Source organism: Accipiter gentilis, chromosome 34 (assembly GCF_929443795.1).
Source record: "Accipiter gentilis chromosome 34, bAccGen1.1, whole genome shotgun sequence".
NCBI classification, from domain to species: Eukaryota; Metazoa; Chordata; class Aves; order Accipitriformes; family Accipitridae; genus Astur; species Astur gentilis.
This window is the reverse complement of record NC_064913.1, coordinates 7,565,121-7,588,228: the sequence shown is the minus strand read 5'-3', so window position 1 is coordinate 7,588,228 and position 23,108 is coordinate 7,565,121. Positions and strand designations below refer to the sequence as shown.

Sequence of the window (23,108 nt, the reverse complement as noted above, 5' to 3'; positions counted from 1 at the left end):
CTGCAGAAAGACTTTTGTAGTACGAGAGTGGCTCTGTGGTAACACTCGCTTCCCAGTCAGTGTGAACTCTCCTATAGAGACTCAGAGGGACCTGTTCATCACTTGCTTGATTGTTGATCACTGATATTTTTCCTTTAGCAGATACTTTTTTTTTTTTAAAGTCGTACTTTTGATTAACCTTGATGTTATCTAAATGATCAGTATTGAGCATCTTATTTGTACTTTTGCCTGTCTCTTCCTTTAAGTCATCTCTCCCAGCCAAACCAGATTGTGTTTCTCTTTTTTTGTTTCTCTTCTTTTTTTTTCCTTTTTTTTTTTTTTTTTTCCTTTTTTTTTGTGGGGATGGTGAGGAGCAAGGCAGGAGTGGGGGAGATGTTATGTAGGAACACAGCTCCTTTGAATCTTGTTCCCATTCTCCTTTTTTGCATCCTTTCAAATGTTATCTCATCTGAGTTGGCTGGCTTTCGGTTCTTCATGCTTTTAAGAGAAGCAGTGATTGGAGGTGTGAAAGGAGAGTCTGGAAGGGAGAAGTGGAGTGTGTGCATTTGGTGAGGAAGGGAGAGAGAGCCACAGAAGACGGGAAGGAAGCAAGTAAAGAAGAAACACAGAGATACAAGTCTGAAAGGAAAGGGCAATATATTAAAAAGAGCAAGAAAGTAGATTAGGGGAGAGTAAGAATGTATGTGCTACAGATAAAAAGCACCTTTTAGTGGAAAATGAAGAAAACCAGGCCAAACTGATGAGGAGATAAAGAAACAAGATAACAAAAGGGGATTTTCATGCTGAAAGGCTGATCGTGATGGCTATGAAAGAGGCAACAGAGACTGTAATAAAAAAAAAAAAGTCTTGATCAGATGGGAAACATGGCATAGAAGTGAAGGACAAAGACTACTACTCACGTAGTGCAGCCCAGACTTCTAATAGTAAGATGATGATGATGATAATAGTAATTTTTTTTTTTTTTTTTTTTTAATCTCTTCATGGAATTCATGGAGAGTCTTTTGGTGGAAATAAGGGGTACCAGATCCACTGAGTGACATAAGCAACTGGGCAACAGGACTCTAATGTTCCTATTGACTGGCCTTTTATCTTCATGTCATATATGTCATAACCATGGTAATACTATGAATCATAATGGATTTCACCTAAGTAAAGCAGTATAGATTCAACAGGAATTTGAATTACTAAACAAAATGAATTTTGATTTTAAAAGCATAAGAGCATATTTCAAAGCATAAGAGCATTGACAGTTATGAAATGAGAAAACAGTACATTCAAGCTAGAAACATTGGGAATAATTCTGCTTTGGTTTTTTTTATTTCTCCCTGAGTAATTGGCAGCACAAAGCTGCCCTGCCTTGCAATGTGCATTTCCAAGTCCCAAGTCTTTCTGCCTCCCCTCTTTCTCAGGAAAGGAGGGAATTTACTTCAGCTCTCAAGAAAACACAGCAGACTTCCACACCCCCTCCCTGCCTCATCTCATTGTCCTAGTAATAATCTGACTGAAAACAATAGGCTGAGGAAAAATAGTTTTACAAGTGAATTCTCTTGACATTTTTGATTTACAGACATGCAGCGGAAGTAATCATTATTTAGATTACAGTATGAGCATGGGATGTGTGCAGAATATTTAGGCTGGAAAATCTTTGAGAACTGAAGCTTACCTCCAGACAGCTATCAGCTAAAGGTTGTATTTTGCCACTTGTGTGTGAAATGCAGCTTTAATTATTATTCTTTCCTTTGTGACGGTGGTCTGCCGGATTTCATCCATCAGTTCTAGTTGAAACACTCCATCGAGTCTGTTCAGAATCCTCTAACTGAAAGATACAAACCAAGTTGTCTAAAGTTGTCTCTAGTTGCAGCTCGGTAGAGGCAAGGACGTGGTTGTGCTGATGGTGATGCTATACGCTGTTAACTTACAGTGGTGCTGCCTTTCTTCTTTACCACTGCTTACCTAATGTGGATCCCACCTGCCTTCCTGCGGGCCTTGTCCATAGCCCTCAGGCAATGTTTGGGTGACCCATGAAGAAATGGAAAATCTTGCTGCTCCAGCTAAGACGGTTAGTCTTTCTGCTTCCATTTAAAATGGTTTCAGTGCTTGAAAGAGAACTAGGATGTTTCTCGTCTCCTTTAACACAGATGCTGTATCTTCTGTAGGATGCTTCCCAAGCATGCCATTAGAAGGTTGCAGGGAGTCATGAAATTGAATCTAAAGAACAGTTACATCCTTTCTCAGCAAAAGAAATTACAAACTGTGTTGCGATCACAAAAGTTGTGTGAACCTAAAACCAGTATTGGACTTTTACAGTACATAATAGTTTCACTGGTAGTGTGAAACCTCATTTAATGAAATGAAATTATCGTGGTTACAGGTGCAACATTTCCCCTGTACTCTACTACCTAAGAAGTACCTCTTCTAAATATAGTTTTATATTTGCTGAAAACAGAAGGAACTAAGAAAAGGCTTGAGAATGGTGCCTTACACAGCTCAGTGTTTTCATTAATGCTGAGTCTTTCACGTCCATACTTGTGTATTCATGCTCTTTGATTTAGGATGCATGGAGTGTGTCATTTAGTTCTTGATTTTTGTCAAACCTCTCCCTGCTTTGGGGGGACATAAATAAATATTAATAGATTTTATTCACTAGTTCTGGCTTTTTTCTTTTTCTTGGAACATATGTTATTTTAGGTTTTGTTTTTAGCATTACATCATAACAACTCCATAACAGTGCTTATAAAACATAATACAATCCTACAGTGAGATGTCTGAAAAATCTGTCTTCAGATTAGAAAATGGTATAGTCAGCCCAGTCCATAAATGGTGGGGGAGGTACTGAAGCTAAATTTTGATGCAATAAAGACTTATGTCTTAGAAATTTATGCTTGCTATACTATTTTAAGTTTTCTCATGAACATTCATGAAGCAGATTTTCATCAATAATTTTTTTTTACAGCTGAGCTCATTTTCAATTTTATTATGTTGCCAAAGATAACTACAAATATAATAACACTCAACTAACCAGAAGTAGAGTTGATCCTGTTTAACTGGCCACCTAGAAAAATATAGTTTTACCATTAAAAATGTTATATAAAAAGCTCCTTTACAATACATTCACAGGAAGACGCCTTTTTGTTGTGAATGTTGCAAAATCTAACTAGAAACAAAAAATGGCATGTCTAGTGCCCAATTTTTTAAGTAAATGGATTGTGAAACCCTAAAAAGTGTTAAAGATAATGCTGTAAAGGTTCACCAAGCTATAACGATTTTATATCTTAAAAACTTAGCTAGATTTGCCCTGCTAAGATTTTATGGTTTGGGTCTTGTAAACTACCTTAAAAGGTAGTTTAGCCCAGAGCATTGCTGCTAACTGGAGTTATTTTATCAGCACATTTTACATGTATGTTTTCATTGGTTCTAAGATTAACATACACATGAACACCACATCTTTTTATAACTCTTTTTTATTGTCTTTTTACCTGCTTTACTAATTGCTTCCTGCTGATAACACAGAAGGAGTCTGAAGAAGGCAGCTGGGCTCAGGTATGACCCTTTCACATGATTGTTTTGAACGGAAAGCTAATAATAATGTAATTAACAGTGTATCAATATGCACGGAGCAGTATAGTATTGTGACAGTATCTCAACTGACTTATGATTTACACATTTTAGAGTTCTAATACAAAACAAGTACTCTCTGGACAGGTTTCCTAGGAAAAGCACAAAGACGTACATGTGCTGTAAATATTTTTCTTAAAAGAAACAACACTACATTCCAGAGACATCTTCTAACTCCCAGCCAAATCTAGAAAAAGTATTTTTGAGAACAGGCTGATTAAATATGCCAACAGTTTGAGATCTAACATTTCTAAAATTACACCATATTTTTTTAGAACAATTGTATGAATCACACCCAAGTATCAGTCTACAAATAGTCTTGTATAATTAGGATCAAAATTTTTCACTTTAGACTAACAGTTACTGATATTTTTCAGCTTCTTTCTCTAATATATGCACACTCTTACTGTCTGTCTTTATGGCATGGCTTTTCTCTTCAAAATCTCAGGAATGAGAGATGAGGGGACTATATTTTCCCCCATAGAAAATATATCCAGCTCACATTGGCTTATCCTTTTGTCTATAATGACAGAAGACATTAAAAACAAAACCAAAAAGATAATTAGGCTTGAAAGCGATGCTCAAAGCTGAGCACGATCCTATTGAAGAGGTGTTAATTTTTTTATTTATGAGTTCTCTTTTCTGTTATGTTTTAGTAGTACAAAATAATTGCCAATAGCGAGATGTAAAATCTATTTTGCATCTTAATTGTGCAAGCCACATAAGAATAGCTCAACATGTGTATGTTTTTTCATGTACTTTCTTCCTTACCCTATGGAAATTTCAGCTGAACGATGAAGTCGCTTAATGCCTGAATGCTAGCTTCTAGGAGGAATCTGGTTTGCTTGTACCTTAAAGAATCAATTTATTGAGCTCTGCATATGATGCACTTAGGTTTAAGCTGTTCACAGCTGAAAATATCTCATTAATAGAATGTATTTGGTCACCTGCTCTGACTGATGGTGAAGACTGATGGGGAAGGTAAGCTTGGCTGACAAACAACTGAAATGAACTTTTAGTCCCAAAAGGACTACAGGTGTGTAACCATGAAGTGTTATTAGATCCTATTTAGGAAATCCTAGCCCCCACTAAACAATGACACAAACTTCAGTGGATTCCCTGGGACCACGTTTGTATTACCAAGTTCAGTGTAGGAATTGCCTAGCATAAATATTCTAGAAGGTCAACTGAAAGCAAGTAAGATTATGAAGCAAACACATTTTGATTGTGTAATAAGTTTGCTTGGATTTAAAAGTAAAAATTGAAATTACTATTTCTTATTACAAAAAAATTGCTAAAAATTTACAAAGATAGAAAACAAGACACAACAGGCAAAACTGCTATCAGTAACAAATATCTCACAGTGGCTTCCACATTCAAGGCCAAAATGATGTAAAAATGAAGTGTTGGGGGTTTTTTTAGACAGGATTTCTAAGCTAGGAAGTCTCACTAGAAACGAGCAGAGCAGAGAGATAGATATTCTGTCTTCAGTCTGTGGTGCAACCTGGAACAAACCCAAGAATTTATTCGCCCTCTCCCTTTTTTTTCCCTGCAGACCCTGGCTTATGGCGATATGAACCACGAATGGATAGGTAACGAATGGCTCCCCAGTCTGGGTTTACCTCAGTACCGAAGTTATTTTATGGAATGCCTGGTAGATGCGAGGATGTTAGATCACCTGACAAAGAAAGATCTGCGTGTGCACTTAAAAATGGTGGATAGCTTTCATCGGTATGTTGGTATAAAGACTATACCTATAAAGACACACATAGTCTGATGTAGTGTTCAGAGCTGCACAGAATAAAAACTTACTTTCTGTTGTTCTGGTAGAAAACCACACAGAAAAGTGAATGCTGAGTGTCAGAAATCTGAATTGAGAGAGATTCCTTTAGTAATAGCAACTGCATTGCAATTATGTGTCTCAAAACTAAGATATTGGTACAGATAAATTTCATAATGAGTGGGGAACCATTAATACATAAATAAATCCTTGATGCTACAGAAACAGTCATAATTTATTAAGTGGTTTAAAGTATCAGAAAGTGGCAGACTAAGATTTGAAGCCGCGAGATCTCATAATAATGAAAAGCTATTGTGTGTAGCACATAAAAGCTGTTAACAGTACAAGCAAATTGACAGTTGTTCGCGTTATCTAGGGCTATAGCCAGGAAGCTAAATTGGAAATATGGAAATAAAGGCATTTAGACTTTAGGGAGAATGATGTTTATGTGACAGGAAAGGGTTGGGTTTGTTTTTTTAATGTACTGTCTGTCACTTTTTTGAGGCCTGATTTGACAAAACATTTCATGGCTCTCAAGGGCTGACCTTTTCTGAATGCAATTTTTAATGTTTTGGGTTTCTTATGGTAGAACATTTATTCAAACATACTCATTTTGGTTTCATCCATTTCATTTTTGAAGTCTGTGGAGTTTTTTTAATGGTTTTGCTCTGCCCTGTCCTCAAGATTTGCTACATGGGCACCATGAAACCCCTCATGTGACATGCAGGAAATACATCCTACATATGTTCCCATCTTCAAAATTATCTTTATTAACTCTGTAAATGTTTCTTTTTAAATAACAGAACAAGCTTGCAGTATGGAATCATGTGTTTAAAGAGATTGAATTATGATAGAAAAGAACTGGAAAAGCGAAGAGAAATGAGTCAGCATGAAATAAAAGGTGATAGTTCCTGGGAATGAATACTGGGAATGTTTCTTCTTTTGAAGCTTGACACTTTTCATGCCATTTTAGCAAAGCATTTAAGCATGTGCTTTAAGTAAAACTAACCTAAGTCTATCTGTCTTCAGAACACAAACTATCTCCTTATATTAAGCACAGTTAAGTACTTTGCTAAATTGGGGCTGCAATTCCGAATGGTGGTTTGATACATACATTTTGCCAAGTTGGATTTTGGAGACAGAGCTTATCATTGCCTCTTTCAGTTTTAAAAGCAGGTGGCCAAATAGCTTGCAGCTCAGTGGGATGTGCTTGGGGCATTGCTGGGAAATGGCAGCATGCAGGACCCTAACACTGTGCTCCTGCTTTTGAAAAACTTTGCCTTTGATTTCTTGCTTCAAATTATGTACCATAGAAAATGCTGCTTTGAGAGGTGGCCGCTGAGACAGCTGGTTGGTATATAAGAATAGTTCCTAACAGAACTGGCTTTATTAGAAGATTTAACGTCTGATTTTAAAGTATTTTTCTGTGTGCAGCTCTCTAGAGCAGTTGCAGGCTCGCTGCGCGGTTCCTTTTATATGTAACAATTAGTGGTGTTGGGTTTTTTTCCATTACCAGAAGCGAATCCTTTGATTCCTTTAAGCATTTCCAGCTCTAGCAAATACAGCAGTTACCACTTCTCAAGCACAATGCTGATTGGAAGAGCTAGAGAAAAAAAGGGAATTACGAAGGGGGCATGGCTACAGTGAAAGCCTGCATTTGCTCAAGGCAGATGGCGGCATGCGCTAAGGTGAAGACTTTGCCTGGGATGTGGAGGCATCAGTGTCAGTCAGCCTGAGTGGGTATAGCTGGAGACTGACGTGGGGGAATTGGGTATCGGTCTCAAATTTGGGTGTTGCTTCAAGGCTAGTCACTGCCAGGACAAGGGTAATAACCCACAGCCTCCTTCACCCAACCTTCCCGCGGTCGTGGATCGGTCAGTTAGACACGGTCCCAGGTGGGATTTGGTCTCAGCGGTCGCTGGCTGCCATGGTGTGTTTCAGCTGATCCTGACCCCAAGGTCTGGGATGCTCTTGGTCAGGCGATGAGGAATGCCTGCTCCCAGGACAGCTACATTAGCGGGACTCCTAAGGGTTCAGGAAAAAGCCTCATCACTTAGTAACACAAAAGTCAGTATTATGTTTCCTACTCACGAGCGTAAAGATCAGTATAAGTAACTGTCTTTTAATCTTACAGGCAGGGTAGAATACTTCTTTTTATAATAGCCAAATCCTAGGAAATGGTTTCCTAGCTTGTTTTGCTGCCTCAGCTTTATAACTGGCATGGACCTTAACAGCTCAACCAGCTTTCTGAACCAAAAATAGGTTTAGGCTCTAAAATTGTGAACTCATCATTTGCTTTATGGCATGTTATGAAATGGTGGGTGCTGACGTGAGTCTCAAAATGTTTAATACAAAACTTTCAAGTGAGGCCTTGAGGAACGGATATTTCTCCTGTGCTCTTGCACTGCTAAACTGTAAAATCTCGCCAAAGAATTGAAAAGCGTATCTATAGGAGGTGGGAGGAATTGCACTCTGGAGATGCCCTCTCGAGGCACCTTTCTTATTTGGACTAACATTTAACTTGAAGGTAGCTAAAAATCACACAGGATTTTGGAGATGTTAAAGCTCTATGAATAGTTTGCTGGCATTCCTCATTTAAGAAATAAAGCAGTATGACATCCACAGTGCATGCAAAACTACATGCATGCACCTGTAGAGTTTGGAAGTTGTCAGGTATCAGGAGACTGAACTGGTGTTATGTCCTTACAGATGTGCTGGTATGGAGCAATGATCGAGTCATACGCTGGATACAAGCTATTGGCCTCCGGGAATATGCAAATAATATTCTAGAAAGCGGTGTACATGGTTCACTTATAGCCCTGGATGAAAACTTTGATTACAGCAGTTTAGCTTTATTATTACAGATTCCAACACAAAACACCCAGGCAAGTTTGCTCATGCTGCTTCTGGTTAATCTGTACACATTATTGCCTTTGATTCATCTTCAACTATTTTAATTTTTTACTTTGGTATCCCTAGGCACGGCAGATCCTTGAGAGAGAATACAACAACCTTTTAGCACTAGGAACTGAAAGACGACTTGAGGAAGTAATTGATTTTATTTTCAGTATTTATAGAGTACCACAGTAAAATATAAAAATTAAATTGAATGCATGAAGACATGTTAATTTGCACACTGTTAAAAAGAGTCAGTTACAGCTTTAAAAAAAAATATTAGGACATGCCAGTCAAGGTTTTTAAAGTAATCTCAGTATGACTACATATTGGTATCATTTTGGATGCTAAATTTGGCACTGCACTCTTACCTTAAAGATAAACATTTTCCATAGAGGAAACATACAGAAAGGAGTAGAATTTTCACTACCAGAGCAAGTGGCGGTGGGGTGGATGCCTGTGCAACCTGTTCTTTAGGACACTTACACCCTTTATTTAAAAATAAAGAAAAAAAAGGTGGAGTTTTGGTGGGTTTGGTTTTTTGGTTCTTCAAAGTTAATCTGTATGTAACAGAGTGGGATTTGGGGCAGTCATCTAGGATAAAGAATCTCACATCCACCTATGGAAAATATTCATGTTAAGGTAAGAGTCCAGTGCAAAAATGTTCAAGTCTTGAATTTCTGCACATGAGGAGGAATAAAACTTTTAAGGACTTGCTGAAAATGTGAGATACCTATGAATTCTGGGCATGCACATGAACGTTTAATTCTTTTTTAGCACTTTATGTAAGCCTCCTAATGCAGTAACAAACCACTTTACTTTCTGTTACTGTGTTTGGAAGAGAGCTGACTTTTAAGAAAGTTCTATTTCAGCTGATACTAAAACCCTCTACTATATGGAGCCAGAGGTTTAAGAAGAGTTTTCCACCCTAGCATTTAATATTTCTAAAGCATTTACTTTTACAAGAGTGTCTCAAACGCATTGCAGCTACTGGATGCAGTGCAACAGAGCAGGGTAGTCGTAGAACACATTTGACACTGGGAGAGGCAGCAGACAGCAGGATAATTAATCAAAAAAAATCACTTTGCTTTATCAAGTACAACTCTGTGTTGACAGAGCGATGACAAGAACTTCAGACGCGGCCCCTCCTGGCGACGACAGTTTCCTCCACGCGAGGTTCATGGGATCAGCATGATGCCGGGCTCGTCGGAAACGCTGCCGGCTGGGTTCAGATTAACCACAACATCAGGGCAGTCACGGAAGATGGCAACTGATGGTATGCAGTCATTTCTGCACTTACAGTTGAAAAGCAAGCGGCTTAGTCTAGCATGCTAAATTGACTTTTTGTGCGTGTCTGTCTTGCACCAGAATGGCTGTGTTCACATAACTAGGATGAGCATAGTCTGGGAGAGGTGAATTAATTGAGGAATGGACAAGCACTGACTTGGCATACTGTTGATTTTTTCAGGTTTGCTTCAGAGTGTCGGTGTGTGTGTGTATATATATATATATATGTATATATATAAAAGCCACCTAGCCATCCTAGATCTGCAAAGGAAACATTAGAAATTGAGGAATTAATTTACTGACTTTCAACTAAGATTGCATATAATATCGAAGCAAATATTTCAGCTCATTAGCCTCTCCAGCAGGTGGAATGTATTTTAGAGAATGAACTTAGAAAGGGCTATCACCTTTATTTTCCTATTTGACTTTCAAACTAACTAGCTTAGCCTTGACCATCAAATAATTCAAGTTGCTAGTAATTAACAACAATCAGATGGGTAGTGTAGTTAGCAAATACTGAACTTCAGGTACTGATTGAGTTACTGTATACTAGTCTTCATTTTCTCTGGAAAAATTTTAATTTCCAAAAGATACACTAACTCAGCAATGATTGGAAAAGTAACAAGCAGATAATAATTAAAATATAAGTCAAATTTAAAAATCATTGTAAGAGGGCAGGCAGAAGGGACAAATCCCATTGCAGCTACTCTGTCAGGTTTATGGATGATAAAGCCATGTATATCTGCCTGAAGTTCTGAGAAGTACCAGTACACAGATTGGCCCTTTTAAAAATACTGCTGTTCATTTCCTCATGAGAGAATTTAGGTCTATGAATATACTTGTCTCAAAGTAATTTAATACACTGCTTGTAGTGATTACATTTTGTAACTCTTGAATAAACTTGGTATGACAATATTGCCATCTAAATTCCATTACAGCCATGTAAATTCCATTAGTTTCTCACCTTTAAAAACAAGACTTCATAGTTGCAGTCACAGATGGAATAATTTACTGGTTGCATCACTGAATTCCATTGACTCCACTGCTCATGTGCACGCTTTGCTTTTAATCCTGTACTTCTTAGCAATGATGAAGCTGAAAGACAAGAATCCATTCCAAGGCAAATTCCATGTACAAATAAAGGTACTAGCTCCCTAGGCACTTCCATGGCCCACGTTACTGTAGTAGCCGAGAACCTCACAAACATTCACGGATTTCATCTTCTAGCCATGCTATGATGTAGAAGATATTATTGCCATTTTACAGATGGGGAACTAAGGCACTAGGGAGATTTAGTGATTTACTTGAGGTCTTCCAGAGAGTTTATTATTGAGCTGGGTACTGAACTCAGTAGACTTAAAGGCAGATAGCTCTGAAGACCAATGTCTTCATTCAGGATTTGGCTTCCTGTCTCCCAGTGCTAAGAACACTATAGTATTTAAACAGCATGATAGGTACAGTATTAGGACTTCCAACAAAATAAAGACAAAATTGAGTTTTAAACTGTAGTCACTTAAGACAGATTTCAATAGTACACCAGACATGAAGAAACTCTCAGTTCTGAACTAGACCATGCCCCAATCATGTCACAGAAAGCCACAGAGCAATTTAATAGCCACCCGTCCAGTGGGAAACAGACTGATTTATTTTCTTCCTGATTCTAAAGAGGTTCTGGTTTGTTTCTTTTTTTTGCAATTTGCAGTTGCTTCATCACGACTGCAGAGGTTAGACAGCTCAACAGTTCGCACATACTCATGCTGACAAGGCCTAGCAAAGAAGCCAGCACTGAATTGTTGTGAGTATTCATAAGGGGCCATCATGAAAGCTCCTTATAAAACTGTACACTACACCCAATATTCCTTGGCGTTATTCAAGCAAGAGCCAGCATGGCGCAGAGGATCTAACTCAGACTCACTAGGGTGGTCATATGATCATGACAACAGTCTCAAGCTCAGTCTAAGAGAGGCTATGCTATTCTTTTCCCCATCTCAAACAGCAGATTCTTTCTGCTCAAACCACTTTAGCAGAGAAGACAAAAGTTTTCAGAGAACTCTGTTCAGATGATAGCTCACCAACCACAACGTATTTTGTACGCTCTCAAACTTAAAGGTAGAACTGGGGAGACAGCAGTAGGCACAGGGCCTGAATTTACTTTGAGAACTTGAAGGAGTTCTACCAGGAGCTAAGGAGAGGGGGTGGGGGGAAAGCTAGTAAAGCAGAAGAGATTTACTTTTTTTAATGAGAGCTATGGCTCAATTTAGAACATCAGGTAGCTGCACAAAGCTAGAACAAAACTTCCCCTATACAGAAAATCTTCCAAAGTTATCTATTACAGAAATTCTTGCACTTCTCAAATCATTCAGAATTGACTACTGACAAAGAAAGGATATTCTGAGCTGAATGCAACTTTGGATCAGATTTAGTACTGAAATTTATGTTGCGTTTCTCACCACTTATCTTTTGAATATGGCTATGAATCTCACAAATGCACTCTTCCAGAGTTCTGAGGAAATACAGTTTTCTGCTACATCACAAGTTTTGCAAAATACTTACATGATGAGCGCTTTCATCAATATGGCACCATTTCATGCTAATATTTTCTCAGTAAAACAGTTTTGTTTTCCATTTAGTTACTCAGGGGATTGTAGGGGAGCTGGAAAGAATATTTGGATAGCACCAAAACCTCACCAGGTATTAAACATGCTTCAGTAGCTGTTACATATTATAGGCAAGACATGCCAGGATCTGCAAGAAAGTCCTTTTTTTAGGCTCCCAAGACTGGGAGAGGCTTGGGGCCATCGAGATTTTACTAATTCTGGGCAGGTTCAAAAGTTGTTTAGGAACAGCAAATGTTACCAGTGGAAAATATAGATTGCTCAGGATCCTTCCAATGATATAAGCATTACTTCACAGATCTTCAGGAGACTGCAAGAGTATAAAATCTGAAAAATAAGCACAGGAGATTTTTTTTTTTTTAAATAGGTATGTTTAGCAGCTGGTCCTACAAAGATGATGATGAAGCCCATGAACTATATAAATCTTTTAATGTGTACATATTTATAGATTAGAACTTGGTGTTATGTCAGTGAAGCCAATGACAGTACTCTCACTGGGTTCAGTAGGGGTAGAAACTGATAGCAGAGATGTGTATCTTTTCTCCTATGTGCTTCAGAATTGCACTGCTGAAAGCAATAAAGTATGACCAAAAATTAAGTTCAAACACCAAGCTATCTTGTAGGCCAATAGTAATGGGCCAGGCACATGAGGTGATATTTTCCAATAGGTTTGAAGAGTGCAGCAAGGGCAGAAATTGAAAATTGGTATGTTAACAAAAATTAACTTAAGATTATCCAAGCTGTTTATTCCCACTGTATTAAAAAACTGTCTAAAGAGTAGCAATCCACAAACAGAAGTAAGGTAGCAAACTTTGCTGGCACAATATGTATATGGGAGTTACACATTTTGAGCAAAAAGACGTTTATACAAAGTTGTACGAGCTGTACAAGTTAACTTCCATTTCTACAGGAGTTATTAGCGTTTCAAGTATCAGTGATATATATCACATTGGTACTTGCTGCTTGTCCACTATTCTGCCAATTACATTCTAATTCCACAAGAATATCAAATTTACATGTAAATTGCAAAGGCTACTAAATAAGGAAGACTGACACTAAAATACTACTATTTCTTTTCACTTACCATATACTCCTTTTTAAAGTAGCAACGAGACGGTGTGAACTATAACTTTAGTATATGCACTGTTCATAAGTGCAACTTCAAAATGTCATGCAGGTTAGAAACCAAAGGGCAAGTTAAAATAATTTTGGATTTCAATAAATTACATAAAGAAATATTCAGGGAAAAGATTTCCTTCATTATTATATCAAACTTGAAAACTTAAAAAAAATTACCTGAATCTTAAAGGATGAATGCATAAACAAAAACTGCTCCTCTGGGGGATGTGAAGTTGGTTGAAGGGCAACAGAAGAGTTTTGTGATCACAGTTCCTGAGTAACAGTTTCTTCATGATGCCTCCTGAAATTTTGCAGATCCAGGTCAGACTGAGACCCAGGCTTCTAACACCTTGCCTAGAATACATCAGTAGCTGTGTTACTCTGGTAACGAAATTATCTGCATGCATAGAATCAGGGACTGATTCTAACTAAGAAGCAGAGGGGATGGATAGCTGGAGGAGCTATCACACAATAGCAATATAAGAGAATTTTTAATATAGTAAAGGGGAATATGCATATGAAGAGCAGACTGAAAAGAGAGCTGCAAACAGGTTGCACGTGGAATAAATGAGATGGCCTGTGATCACAGCAGGCTGCAGATTCTTGCATTCTGCTACTCACCTTTCTTACAGAGAATGTCAGCACCTCGCATCTCAAAATAGTTTATGCCAACAATACCAATTGGGTACAACCTTGCAGTGTCTTACGGTGTTTCTTCACAACAGCTGGGTTCAATTCATATGCTTTCAAGTTGCATTTCAGGCATTTTTTTAAACATTTGTTGAAACCACCCTGACAAGCTGCCAGAAACCATGAACTGACATTCTCAGAACAGTTACATGAGCATACTCTGTGCAGCCCAGTGCGCAGCACTCTTAAGATCAGAAATTTAAGAACATTTAACACTGCTGGTGTCTGGCCATTTAACCTTGCAAAGAAGTTTACCGTAGGGCACATGGGACAGGTCAAGCCTTCTGCTGTGGTGTCGGTTGCCCAGCTGAGCCTCTGCAGTGCCATTACACAGCCAGAGGACTGGGCAGTCACACTGTCTAAGCTTTCCCAACACTTTCTCTTATGAAGTACTTGTCACCACCAAGTCAGAAGTTTCAGCCAGGACAGTTTTGTTGCCACAGCCTGGGGCAATAGAACATGCTAGTTTCACTTTTATCCTAATGAATTGTCAAAGGGGATTTGGCAAAATCAGCAACGCACTTTATCAGTGAAGGATTCCAAAGAGGATTTGTAAAGACAGACAGATGGAAAAGAGTTCCAAAAAGATGTGAATAATCTAGAAGCAGCTGGTCCATAGCAAAGGAATTGTCAGGGTGATGAAGGCAAATGCTGTCAAGCTGCAGTGAACAAGACTCACAGGGTGCATCAACAACGTCTATAGCACTTCAAAAGTGTGTTCAGCCTTGTGCCACACAGGCAAAGGTCTCCAGATGCAGGAAACTAACCCCAGTGCTGAATCAAAACAGCAAGAAAACAACTGTAAAATGAACATAAGCAGGAGTCTGTTTTGATCTAGGACAAAAATCAGTATACATTAGTAAAAGATTAAAATGCATTATTAATAGATTTATGTTGCAGATCTAAAATTAAACAACAAATGTATGTCTTCTGTTTTGGTAAAACATGCACTAGCTTACTTAGCACCATAATATTTTCTGGTGTCGTTGCATCCTAGACCAAATTAGAATCAAAGCATCTCGCTAATTAATGTTTGTTTGTTTTCTCCCTTAGATGTCATCTCTTTCTTCTACTTTACCTGAAGTGCACTACCACTACTTAGGAAAAAGAGCATTAAAACTCTCTGCAAGAACAGGGTAATAGGGAAGAGAACACATAAGGTTTATCAGACAAACAGATATGATGTTCCTTTCATGTATTGGTTAGTTTAAAACAAGAATAAAAAAAATACCTAAATTACTACCAAAAAAAAAAAAAAAGGGAAAAAGAAAACAACCTCCCCCTTTCCTCTCAGCATCTCTGTCATCAGAAATTTGGCAGTAGTGCACATCCAAAGCTTTTATCAAATGAAGCCACTCATTTTTACATTGTTCCATCTGTTTTATTGTAAAATACTAGACATTTACGTATTTACTGTGTATGTATTTCTTTTAAAATGTGTAAGTCTTATGTAAATGGATATAAATATGATTTTTTAAAAATAAAATCTATGGTACATGGGGTCTCAGTGCAAACATTTGACAATACAGTGTCAATAATACTGTTTGTATCTTTCCATTCCACCATTTTTACAGTTTTTGGATTGTAACAGTCAAATGAATATGTTTAGCAGAGTTAGAAGCTTCAACATGTTCCTACTGAGAAAATCTGTCAATATTTAAAGCTGAACACCTGCCTCTGATGATGTATAATAGAATGCCATAACCTGGAACTGGAGCCAAAATGGACCTCTAAAGACAAAATGGAAATGTTAGATATCTATAGAGAAGCACCATAATGGCTCACCTCTTAAAAACAAACAAATAAACCCAGAAGAACTGTTTACAAAAAAAAAAAAAAAAAAAGCAATTTAATAAAACATGATTTATACAAAAAACCAAAAACTTTCTTCTATGTTACCTGCGGACCAAGACGAATCTTGCTTTACCAAGAGCCACCTTTTCGTTCCAGGATCTTCAGACACCAGCCAGCATTGGAAAATTAAATCTAATATTTGCATAGAATCAAATTCTTGTTTCCAGATATAGTCAACAAAGAAAAAGAAAGAAAAGAGAAGCCAAACCCCACCATTTCTTCATAATAACAGGGCATTAGACAGGCTCCTGTCTAACGTTACGCTTTTAGCCAAGATGGCCTTGCTGAGACTTCACAGAAGTCAGTTTTATCAGAGGAAATAACTGAAAGACAGAGTGATTAATATATAGTGTATAAAGATTAGAAGAGCAACTATTACCTGCTGTGGCTTTATTTGGTGGTGTTATTGTTGTTTATTCTTTGTTTAAATGGGAAGTTTCAAAGTAAGACCTACTTAATAGTCATTTACCTATTTGCTATTTTTCTGCTGCTTGATCTTAGCTCAAGACCTGTCTTTTAGTTATTTCTTTTAGCAGTTTGATCTGCAATGTTTGCACGTACATAAACATTTGTTTTGTCTATTTTCATTTGGCAAATTTCAGTCAATCAGATGGTGAAAGATTTTTCTCCCCCAATGTCAATAAAAAAGAATTCAGTGCTATTTGTGTTTATAAGTCTATTAAGCTTGGTACGTAGTAGCATTAAAATAGTTTGGATGCCAGATACTTCTCATAGCTAAGTGTAAGCACGTTTTGCCACTAACAGGTGGGAGTCACGATGGCGTTACTGGTCAGAATCTGCCACCAGAGGGAGCACGGAACTCGCTGATGGGTGATGGCCCGGGTTAGCACACAGCTCTGTACAGACACGGCTCTTTGACATACGGTGCCTGGGGTTTAACCGACATCCTTGCTGATGTTCCGTCTTCTCCCTCAGCCTCCTTTTGGATTATTTTAGTCCAGAATGTCGCGAAGTAAAGCAACGCAAACGCCATTTTCAGTGGTTGCAGTATCCTCTGAATACACTTCCCCTCGTAAACACCAGCTCCTATTTTACAGAATTTCTTTTGTCAGCCCACGCTGTCACAGCTCATGCTCAAATTCAGGGGGCAGAAGGGGATGAGGTGTGTTGGGGCAAAGAATGAGCAAGACCTTGCAACCAAAGCTGCAGGTATCCTGCCCCAGGAGTACAGCAACCCCAAATTATTTCACAGTGGAAGAACACCAACCAGAAGAATTAAAAACGTATTTTAAAAAAGAGGATTATTGTGGACTTCAGTTTTGACCTAAGGTTCACATATAAAAATCTCCTAGTACATGCCTGTCTCCCCCATACGAGCTGAAGCTCTAGTCTCAACAGCTAGAAATTGTGGCTGTTCTAAATGTTGTCTAGTTGGCTCCGGCCAACCCTTTCACTACGCTGGGAATAATTACTACATCAACCTCTTCCAGCCAAGTTTCAGTAACTCCCTGACCACTCAAATCTACCCACGTGCTGCTTCTCTCTAAAAATAAAATTAAGAAAAGCAGTGCTCTCCTACCACTTATTAAGCAGGCTTGTTCTTCCTTGATGGTATAACCAGGTTGCTGGGCAGCACCAGAGCCGTGCACAAGAATGACTACTCCTCCTCCCTTCCTCCAGCTCGGCACAAAGCTAAAGCTGCAGACAAAGCATTCTGCAATCACAGTTCCTCAGCAAAAGGCTCCTCTGGAAAACAAAAGCAATGCCCGTGAAACAACTGCTTTTCCATACTGTACTGCTGCAATAACGTGGCTTTCTTTGTCTGGGTTTTCTGAATGCTGATGAATGAGACATTTGGCATTTCTGGAATCCTCCACATTACCAGGGCAGGAGCAGAGTGAGTACACCTGACCATTCTGCCCCTCTCCTTTATCCCAGCCTTGATCTTGAATGATTCCCACCAAAACAGAAAATAAAAAAAGAAAAAAAAAAAAAAAAAAGGAAGAAAATTTAAAAATAAAATAAAATTAAAAAAAGCTCAGACTTCCACAGAAAGCAGAAGTTATTACAAATATTTTTTTCATGGAGGCACTCTAAGAATGCTAACTATTCAAGCTCTTCACAAAGAGTTCAGAGGACAGATGATTGTTTCTTGTCAATATTAATGAGCAAATAGCCCCTCAGAAAGGTAAGTGCCTAAGTATCCATTACTAATGGGGTTTTTGTTTTCTTTAAAAGGTCCGATATTAATTCTCTTTTCCTTAAAAAGGGAGCCCCAAACTAGAAAATGGGTTACCTTTCCTTACAAGTAGAGAAACTGCTGTAAGAACATGAGATGTCATTGGGAAAACTACACAAGATCTAGGAAATAAATTCTCTTCTCCTACATCCTATTGCAGAATCTTCACTAGAGGGCTTGTGGTCTCACTAATTAGTTCCCCTCCCCTGCTTCTGCAATTACAGTGTGATGGCTGCAGCCAGGATAACTACAGCACACATACACAACATACTTCCCAGCTTTCATTGTACAAAAAACCAACGGCCATGCGCCTTGTGAATGTGCCAGTTTCTCTGTGACAAGACCCTTGTAGTTTCTCACTGATATTAAAAAAAAAACCATCAGTGACAACTCCCAAGATCGATCTCTTGCCCTGTAGCAATGCAGCGTAGGTTGCTAAGTTGTAGCATTGTGAAACTGAAAAATACTCAGCAGTCTCTGCACAGCACTCCATTATTTGGCATAGGCCTCCTATTAAAGCCTTGCTACTTAAATAATCCATCCAGAAGAAAATAATATCTTCAACTAACTGCAACTTATATAAAAAGTATTTAAAGAAAGTTTTCAGGACATCTCTGAGGAGCAAAAGTACTCCTACATACACATCACTAACCTGTATAGTTAGCGTATCTACCATAAAACGTCATTAGCCTTTACTCAGTCTTTAAACGCTTTTACTCCTTGTTCAGATTGTGATTTTCACTTAAATAGCTGAACAGAGTGGCTACCTTATGCAATTATTTAGCAAAAAACAAGTACAGCACAGACTCAGACTAGGCTGTTTCATTATCTGACAGTATGACCTGCTTCAACACGGTTGGCTCGGCTGCATGCAGTCCCTAGTGAAAAAACACATGGACATTTTATTTATTTCCTATGTAGCTGGTAGAGCTCATTTGACTTTACAAAAAGGTTACAGGCACAAGGCAACACTGGAGTACGGCTCATGTTAATTAGCACCTATCACCTTTTAGCTCCTACATCAATCTGCTGGTTTATTTTATCCCTTAACAAACAGGGCTATTATACTTACCTCTACGCAACAGGAGGTAACAGTATTTCTGGACTCTTTTGAGGACACACTGCCATAGCAAAATACGTCTAGCCTTAAATTCTACCTTAGCTTAGCCTAAGCACAGAACCTCTCTTTTATACCAACATCATCTGAATTTGCATATGGCTTACTGTTTCTTCCTTGGCAAAGTGTTGTTGAGTTTGAGTAACTTCTCTGCTTTTAATCTTTTCCGTGAACGTGTATTTTACATAGGATTTTTACATTTATTGTTCAATTAAAAACCTGCAGCTTGAGAAGTAGTGCATGTAGGGAGCGTATCCTCCATCCTCTGCTTTGTTGAGAACCCCATAACTATTATAAAATAGCCTATGAGGTCAAGAATGGGCTGCCTAGTATCTCTGTTTGCTAAATTTCCTGGTTATATATAGCTCGGTGAGCCTGAAACGTCTGATTATGTCAGCAAAAGCACATTCTGGTTATCCTTACCATAAGTGATACAAGCCACAACCACCAAATTCTCAGAAAATGCAAAGGGTAAATGCCTGCCTTCATTTAAAATACATTGGTTTTATTGAATATTACTATGGAGAAATCAAGATTTTCACAGATTTGAAAGCCAGAAATTATCATTCTACAAAAAAGACACTTCACAAAGTTATTGAGTAAAAAAATTACAGGAATCTAATTTATAGCAGAAAGACTTAGGAAAAAACAACAGTGGATCAAGAAAACTAATTTTAAAATTTATAAAAATTTAAAAGATATAAAGGCTCATAATTTAGAAGTGAGGACAATTTATGTCTGCAATACTTTTCACAGTGGAATTCCTATTTATTACTGTCCTCACTTCATGACTTACCTTTTGTAAACTGTTTTAGCCAAACTCAAGTTACCGGTCACATTATACAATAATGGATTGAAATGTAAGGTTATATGACTTCATACGAGACAGATAATCCAGTGACTCCTTCCCTTTAAGGCTATAGAAATGTATTAATTCAATTTGTAATTCTTAGCAATCTTAATATCAGCATATAATGACAAAATGCAGAGACTTTAGTACGCTTCATTGGCTGTGACAATATGGCAAAGAACAGAGGAACATTTCTGAAGTAAAAAAATTTAGACCCAAATCATTACTAGTTTTTAAAATGTGGTATTTCCTAACAGAAAGTCTCTTTCTGTACTTCAGTAACTGACACGTTTGTTATCAACATTATTATCCCATTTAATTTTTCTTTAGCACTTCTTCAATGTGTTTGAACACACTAGCATCTTCAATGGTCGGTGTTATCTGAAAAGGAAGAATAAACAGAAGCATGTAATAGTAGATTGTGGTCCTTCAACAGTAAAACAGAATTTCATTCAGAGAATCTTCTAAATCTAGCCATCAAAAGCAATCAAGAAAAAAGTATCTGGAAAGCTCTGGAACAAAAAAATCTTTTGGGTAAGCTACAGTAGAAGTAAAATACAATGTACTACCTGAAGTCACGGACCAGTTGCAGAATGGTCTAGAGAATCGAAACTGTGATGTTGTGTCTTTGATGTGCATATGTGTCTAATTCATTAAAGCATACATCTCCAGCTTACCTTATAGGGCTTTCCACTGACAAGTGCAGAAAGAGCTGAACGTGGTATCTTGCCAGAGCGTGTTTTTGGTAGCTGTTTCACAAACACCCCCTTCTGGAAAGCTGCTACTGGACCAATGTTCGTTCGAACCTGCTCAACAACCTCTTCCAAAATCTTCTCCTCTTCTGTCTTTACACCTAGTGAAGAAGTTCACATACTTTACCTTTTCTGGGACTTTTGCAAGTCTAAGTAACATCAGCATGAGCGAGCTCTCACCTTCTCTCAGTACACACAGCGCAAATGGAACATGTCCTTTTAAAGCATCCTCCTGGCCCACAACAGCACAGTCTGCCACAGCGTGATGGAGGAGAACACACTGAGGGACAGAAAACAACACTAAACTGAACTAATAATAACTGAACATTTCAGTGAAAAATTCCATAGGCATCGACATAAAAAATAATCTTATTGCCTACATTTTGACAGCAAGAAGTATTTAATCAGTACACCTCAGGATTCCAATTACACACTGCAGATGCACATGTGTGTATACTTTCATACACACGTGTAGTTTTCAAACAAGCATGAGAAATAAAAACTACAGTAACACAAGATACAAATATAGAACAAAACAAAGGTGATTTCCTGACAGCTTTGGTAGGGTATCACATCTTTGGTTTTATTAGTGAGATCTTTGCTGGAACAAATAACATTAGTCTAATATTACGAATAACATGAAGTTAAGTGTGTGGAGTAAGGACCAAAACCACAGCAGCACTCCTACTACAGGGCTGTAAAGTATATTGGTTCATGCTCTCTGAATCCTGTCTTTTTCAATTCTCTGCTGCACAAAGGCATAGTTCCAACCAAAAAGCAACACAAGCCCAACCTCAGCTTGCAGCTAGCCTAGTTCAGCTCACTCTTGGAAACGCTGGGTCTCAGCCTCCTTAGACAAAAAAGGGAATTAAACAAGAGTCCCCTCCTTCCTGCTACACATTTACACTATTATACAAGTGACAGACAGTAGCACTAATATCTTAAACTCTCCTTTAGGAAAAAAAGTGAGAAGATTCTCTTTTCTTTCCAATTAGCCAGCTCAAGTTCTCATTTCCTGGAGAAAAGTCACCAAGAAGTCTCAGTACATACTGAGATGTGTGTCACCAACCCTGGGACAAAGTTGGACTTAAGATACCAGCAGTTGTGCATACTCTTCCAAAGGTACTGGCTCTTTTCATGTAGATATGAGTGTTCCTTGGGGCATCTTGCTGTCAACAGTGCTTTCAACATGTCCTCTCTACTCAACCCCAAAGAGGACCTAACATGACCCTACACAAAGGCAATACAGAGGCCTCGTAATTATTAATTTATCTGTGCATACAAGGATGATGTGTTTGCTAATAGCAGATCTTCACATGCTGGTTGTCAAATCAAAGGCAGTGGGATGATTGAGAGGAAGACTAACTAAAAGACGTTTTAAGAATAAAGGCTTGTTGGGGTTTTTTTAATTAAGTAGGAACACCACATTTGCATTGGCTACTCATACAATGGCGTGAGCATGAAGAAGACAACAGGAAAGGTACAGAGAAGACAGGAGAAAAAAACCTGAAGGAATGGAAAGCTTAATCATTGTTGTTCCAATTAACAAAATGAAGGCTCTTGTGTGACCTGGTTGTGAAACCAATGGTGGAAGAAACAATTCAAAGGGTCTCCCATAACCCATCCTCAAAACAGATTTCACCATCCTTAAGATCTGTAGTCAAAACAGGAAGGAGAAACTGGATCTCTGTCCCGTGGTCACTACAACACACACCAACTAGTTTTTAGCAAAAAAATCTGCACAAGATGTTACTCGCATGCTTGTTTGACGGAAGCTATACTTATTTCACAAACGACAATCCTAGAAATGACCCGTGTTACAAAAAAAGCAAATGGGAAACACTTAGCTAATAGTAGAGGCATACCCTATCAAAGTACAAAAGCATGACTCTTTACGCACCCCTTTGAAACTCTATTTTTCAAAGGAATTAAATGGGATGTACACAAGCCATATCTAGAACAGCAAGTGCAACAGACTGGAGTTAGTTCTGGCAACGCTTATCCCAGACCTAGAAGGGCAGAGGAGCCTGCTGCAAAAATGCTGAAGTTAAATATCCGTAAGTACATTTGAACTCAGATGCAGCCTACTTTGTCCAGAAGTCATTATATCCAAACTGACAAATCATACAGGAATGAATCTTAGCAACTCCAAATCTCCATCATATTTCAATGCATCGCATAGACTTACGCTCTTCGGTCACTTCTAGTCCAGAGCCTCAGTAATGCATTCCATTTCCTGCTATAAATACCCATTCTTTCCTGCTCTGACTTCTCGATCCTGACCACAGCAACTTGATTGACATATATAGCCCCCCCCCCAAGAACAACAGAAAA

At 38.2% G+C, this 23,108-nt stretch overlaps 2 protein-coding genes and 1 long non-coding RNA gene across 15 annotated transcripts in view; 1 reads left to right on the top strand and 2 right to left on the bottom strand.

Annotated features, from left to right (window-relative positions):
• PPFIA2 (PTPRF interacting protein alpha 2) overlaps positions 1-15,276 on the top strand; it is a 594,728-nt gene extending 579,452 nt beyond the window's left edge. For 6 of the 10 annotated variants that reach the window (XM_049791955.1, XM_049791952.1, XM_049791950.1 and 3 more), the window contains 9 exons: positions 1,997-2,059; positions 3,511-3,540; positions 5,171-5,346; positions 6,199-6,296; positions 8,105-8,280; positions 8,375-8,443; positions 9,407-9,566; positions 11,280-11,372; positions 15,055-15,276. In XM_049791955.1, the coding sequence (XP_049647912.1) occupies positions 1,997-2,059; positions 3,511-3,540; positions 5,171-5,346; positions 6,199-6,296; positions 8,105-8,280; positions 8,375-8,443; positions 9,407-9,566; positions 11,280-11,338 (831 nt within the window). In that variant the 3' untranslated portion in view covers positions 11,339-11,372; positions 15,055-15,276. The remainder of the gene's footprint in view (positions 1-1,996; positions 2,060-3,510; positions 3,541-5,170; positions 5,347-6,198; positions 6,297-8,104; positions 8,281-8,374; positions 8,444-9,406; positions 9,567-11,279; positions 11,373-15,054) is intronic. The other 4 variants (XM_049791956.1, XM_049791957.1, XM_049791949.1 and 1 more) reach the window with 2 other exon arrangements.
• On the bottom strand, positions 9,800-15,046 carry LOC126034362 (uncharacterized). Its single transcript, XR_007504606.1, has 3 exons — positions 13,489-15,046; positions 10,542-12,519; positions 9,800-9,838 (listed from the first exon to the last, which is right to left on the bottom strand). It is a non-coding gene; the product is annotated as an uncharacterized LOC126034362 (long non-coding RNA).
• Positions 15,277-18,669: 3,393 nt separating the features above from the next.
• ACSS3 (acyl-CoA synthetase short chain family member 3) overlaps positions 18,670-23,108 on the bottom strand; it is a 92,108-nt gene continuing 87,669 nt past the window's right edge. For 2 of the 4 annotated variants that reach the window (XM_049791975.1, XM_049791976.1), the window contains 3 exons: positions 20,955-21,054; positions 20,700-20,875; positions 18,672-20,403 (listed from right to left, as the gene is read on the bottom strand). In XM_049791975.1, the coding sequence (XP_049647932.1) occupies positions 20,338-20,403; positions 20,700-20,875; positions 20,955-21,054 (342 nt within the window). In that variant the 3' untranslated portion in view covers positions 18,672-20,337. Of the gene's footprint in view, positions 20,404-20,699; positions 20,876-20,954; positions 21,075-23,108 lie in introns of those variants that run through there. The other 2 variants (XM_049791972.1, XM_049791973.1) reach the window with 2 other exon arrangements.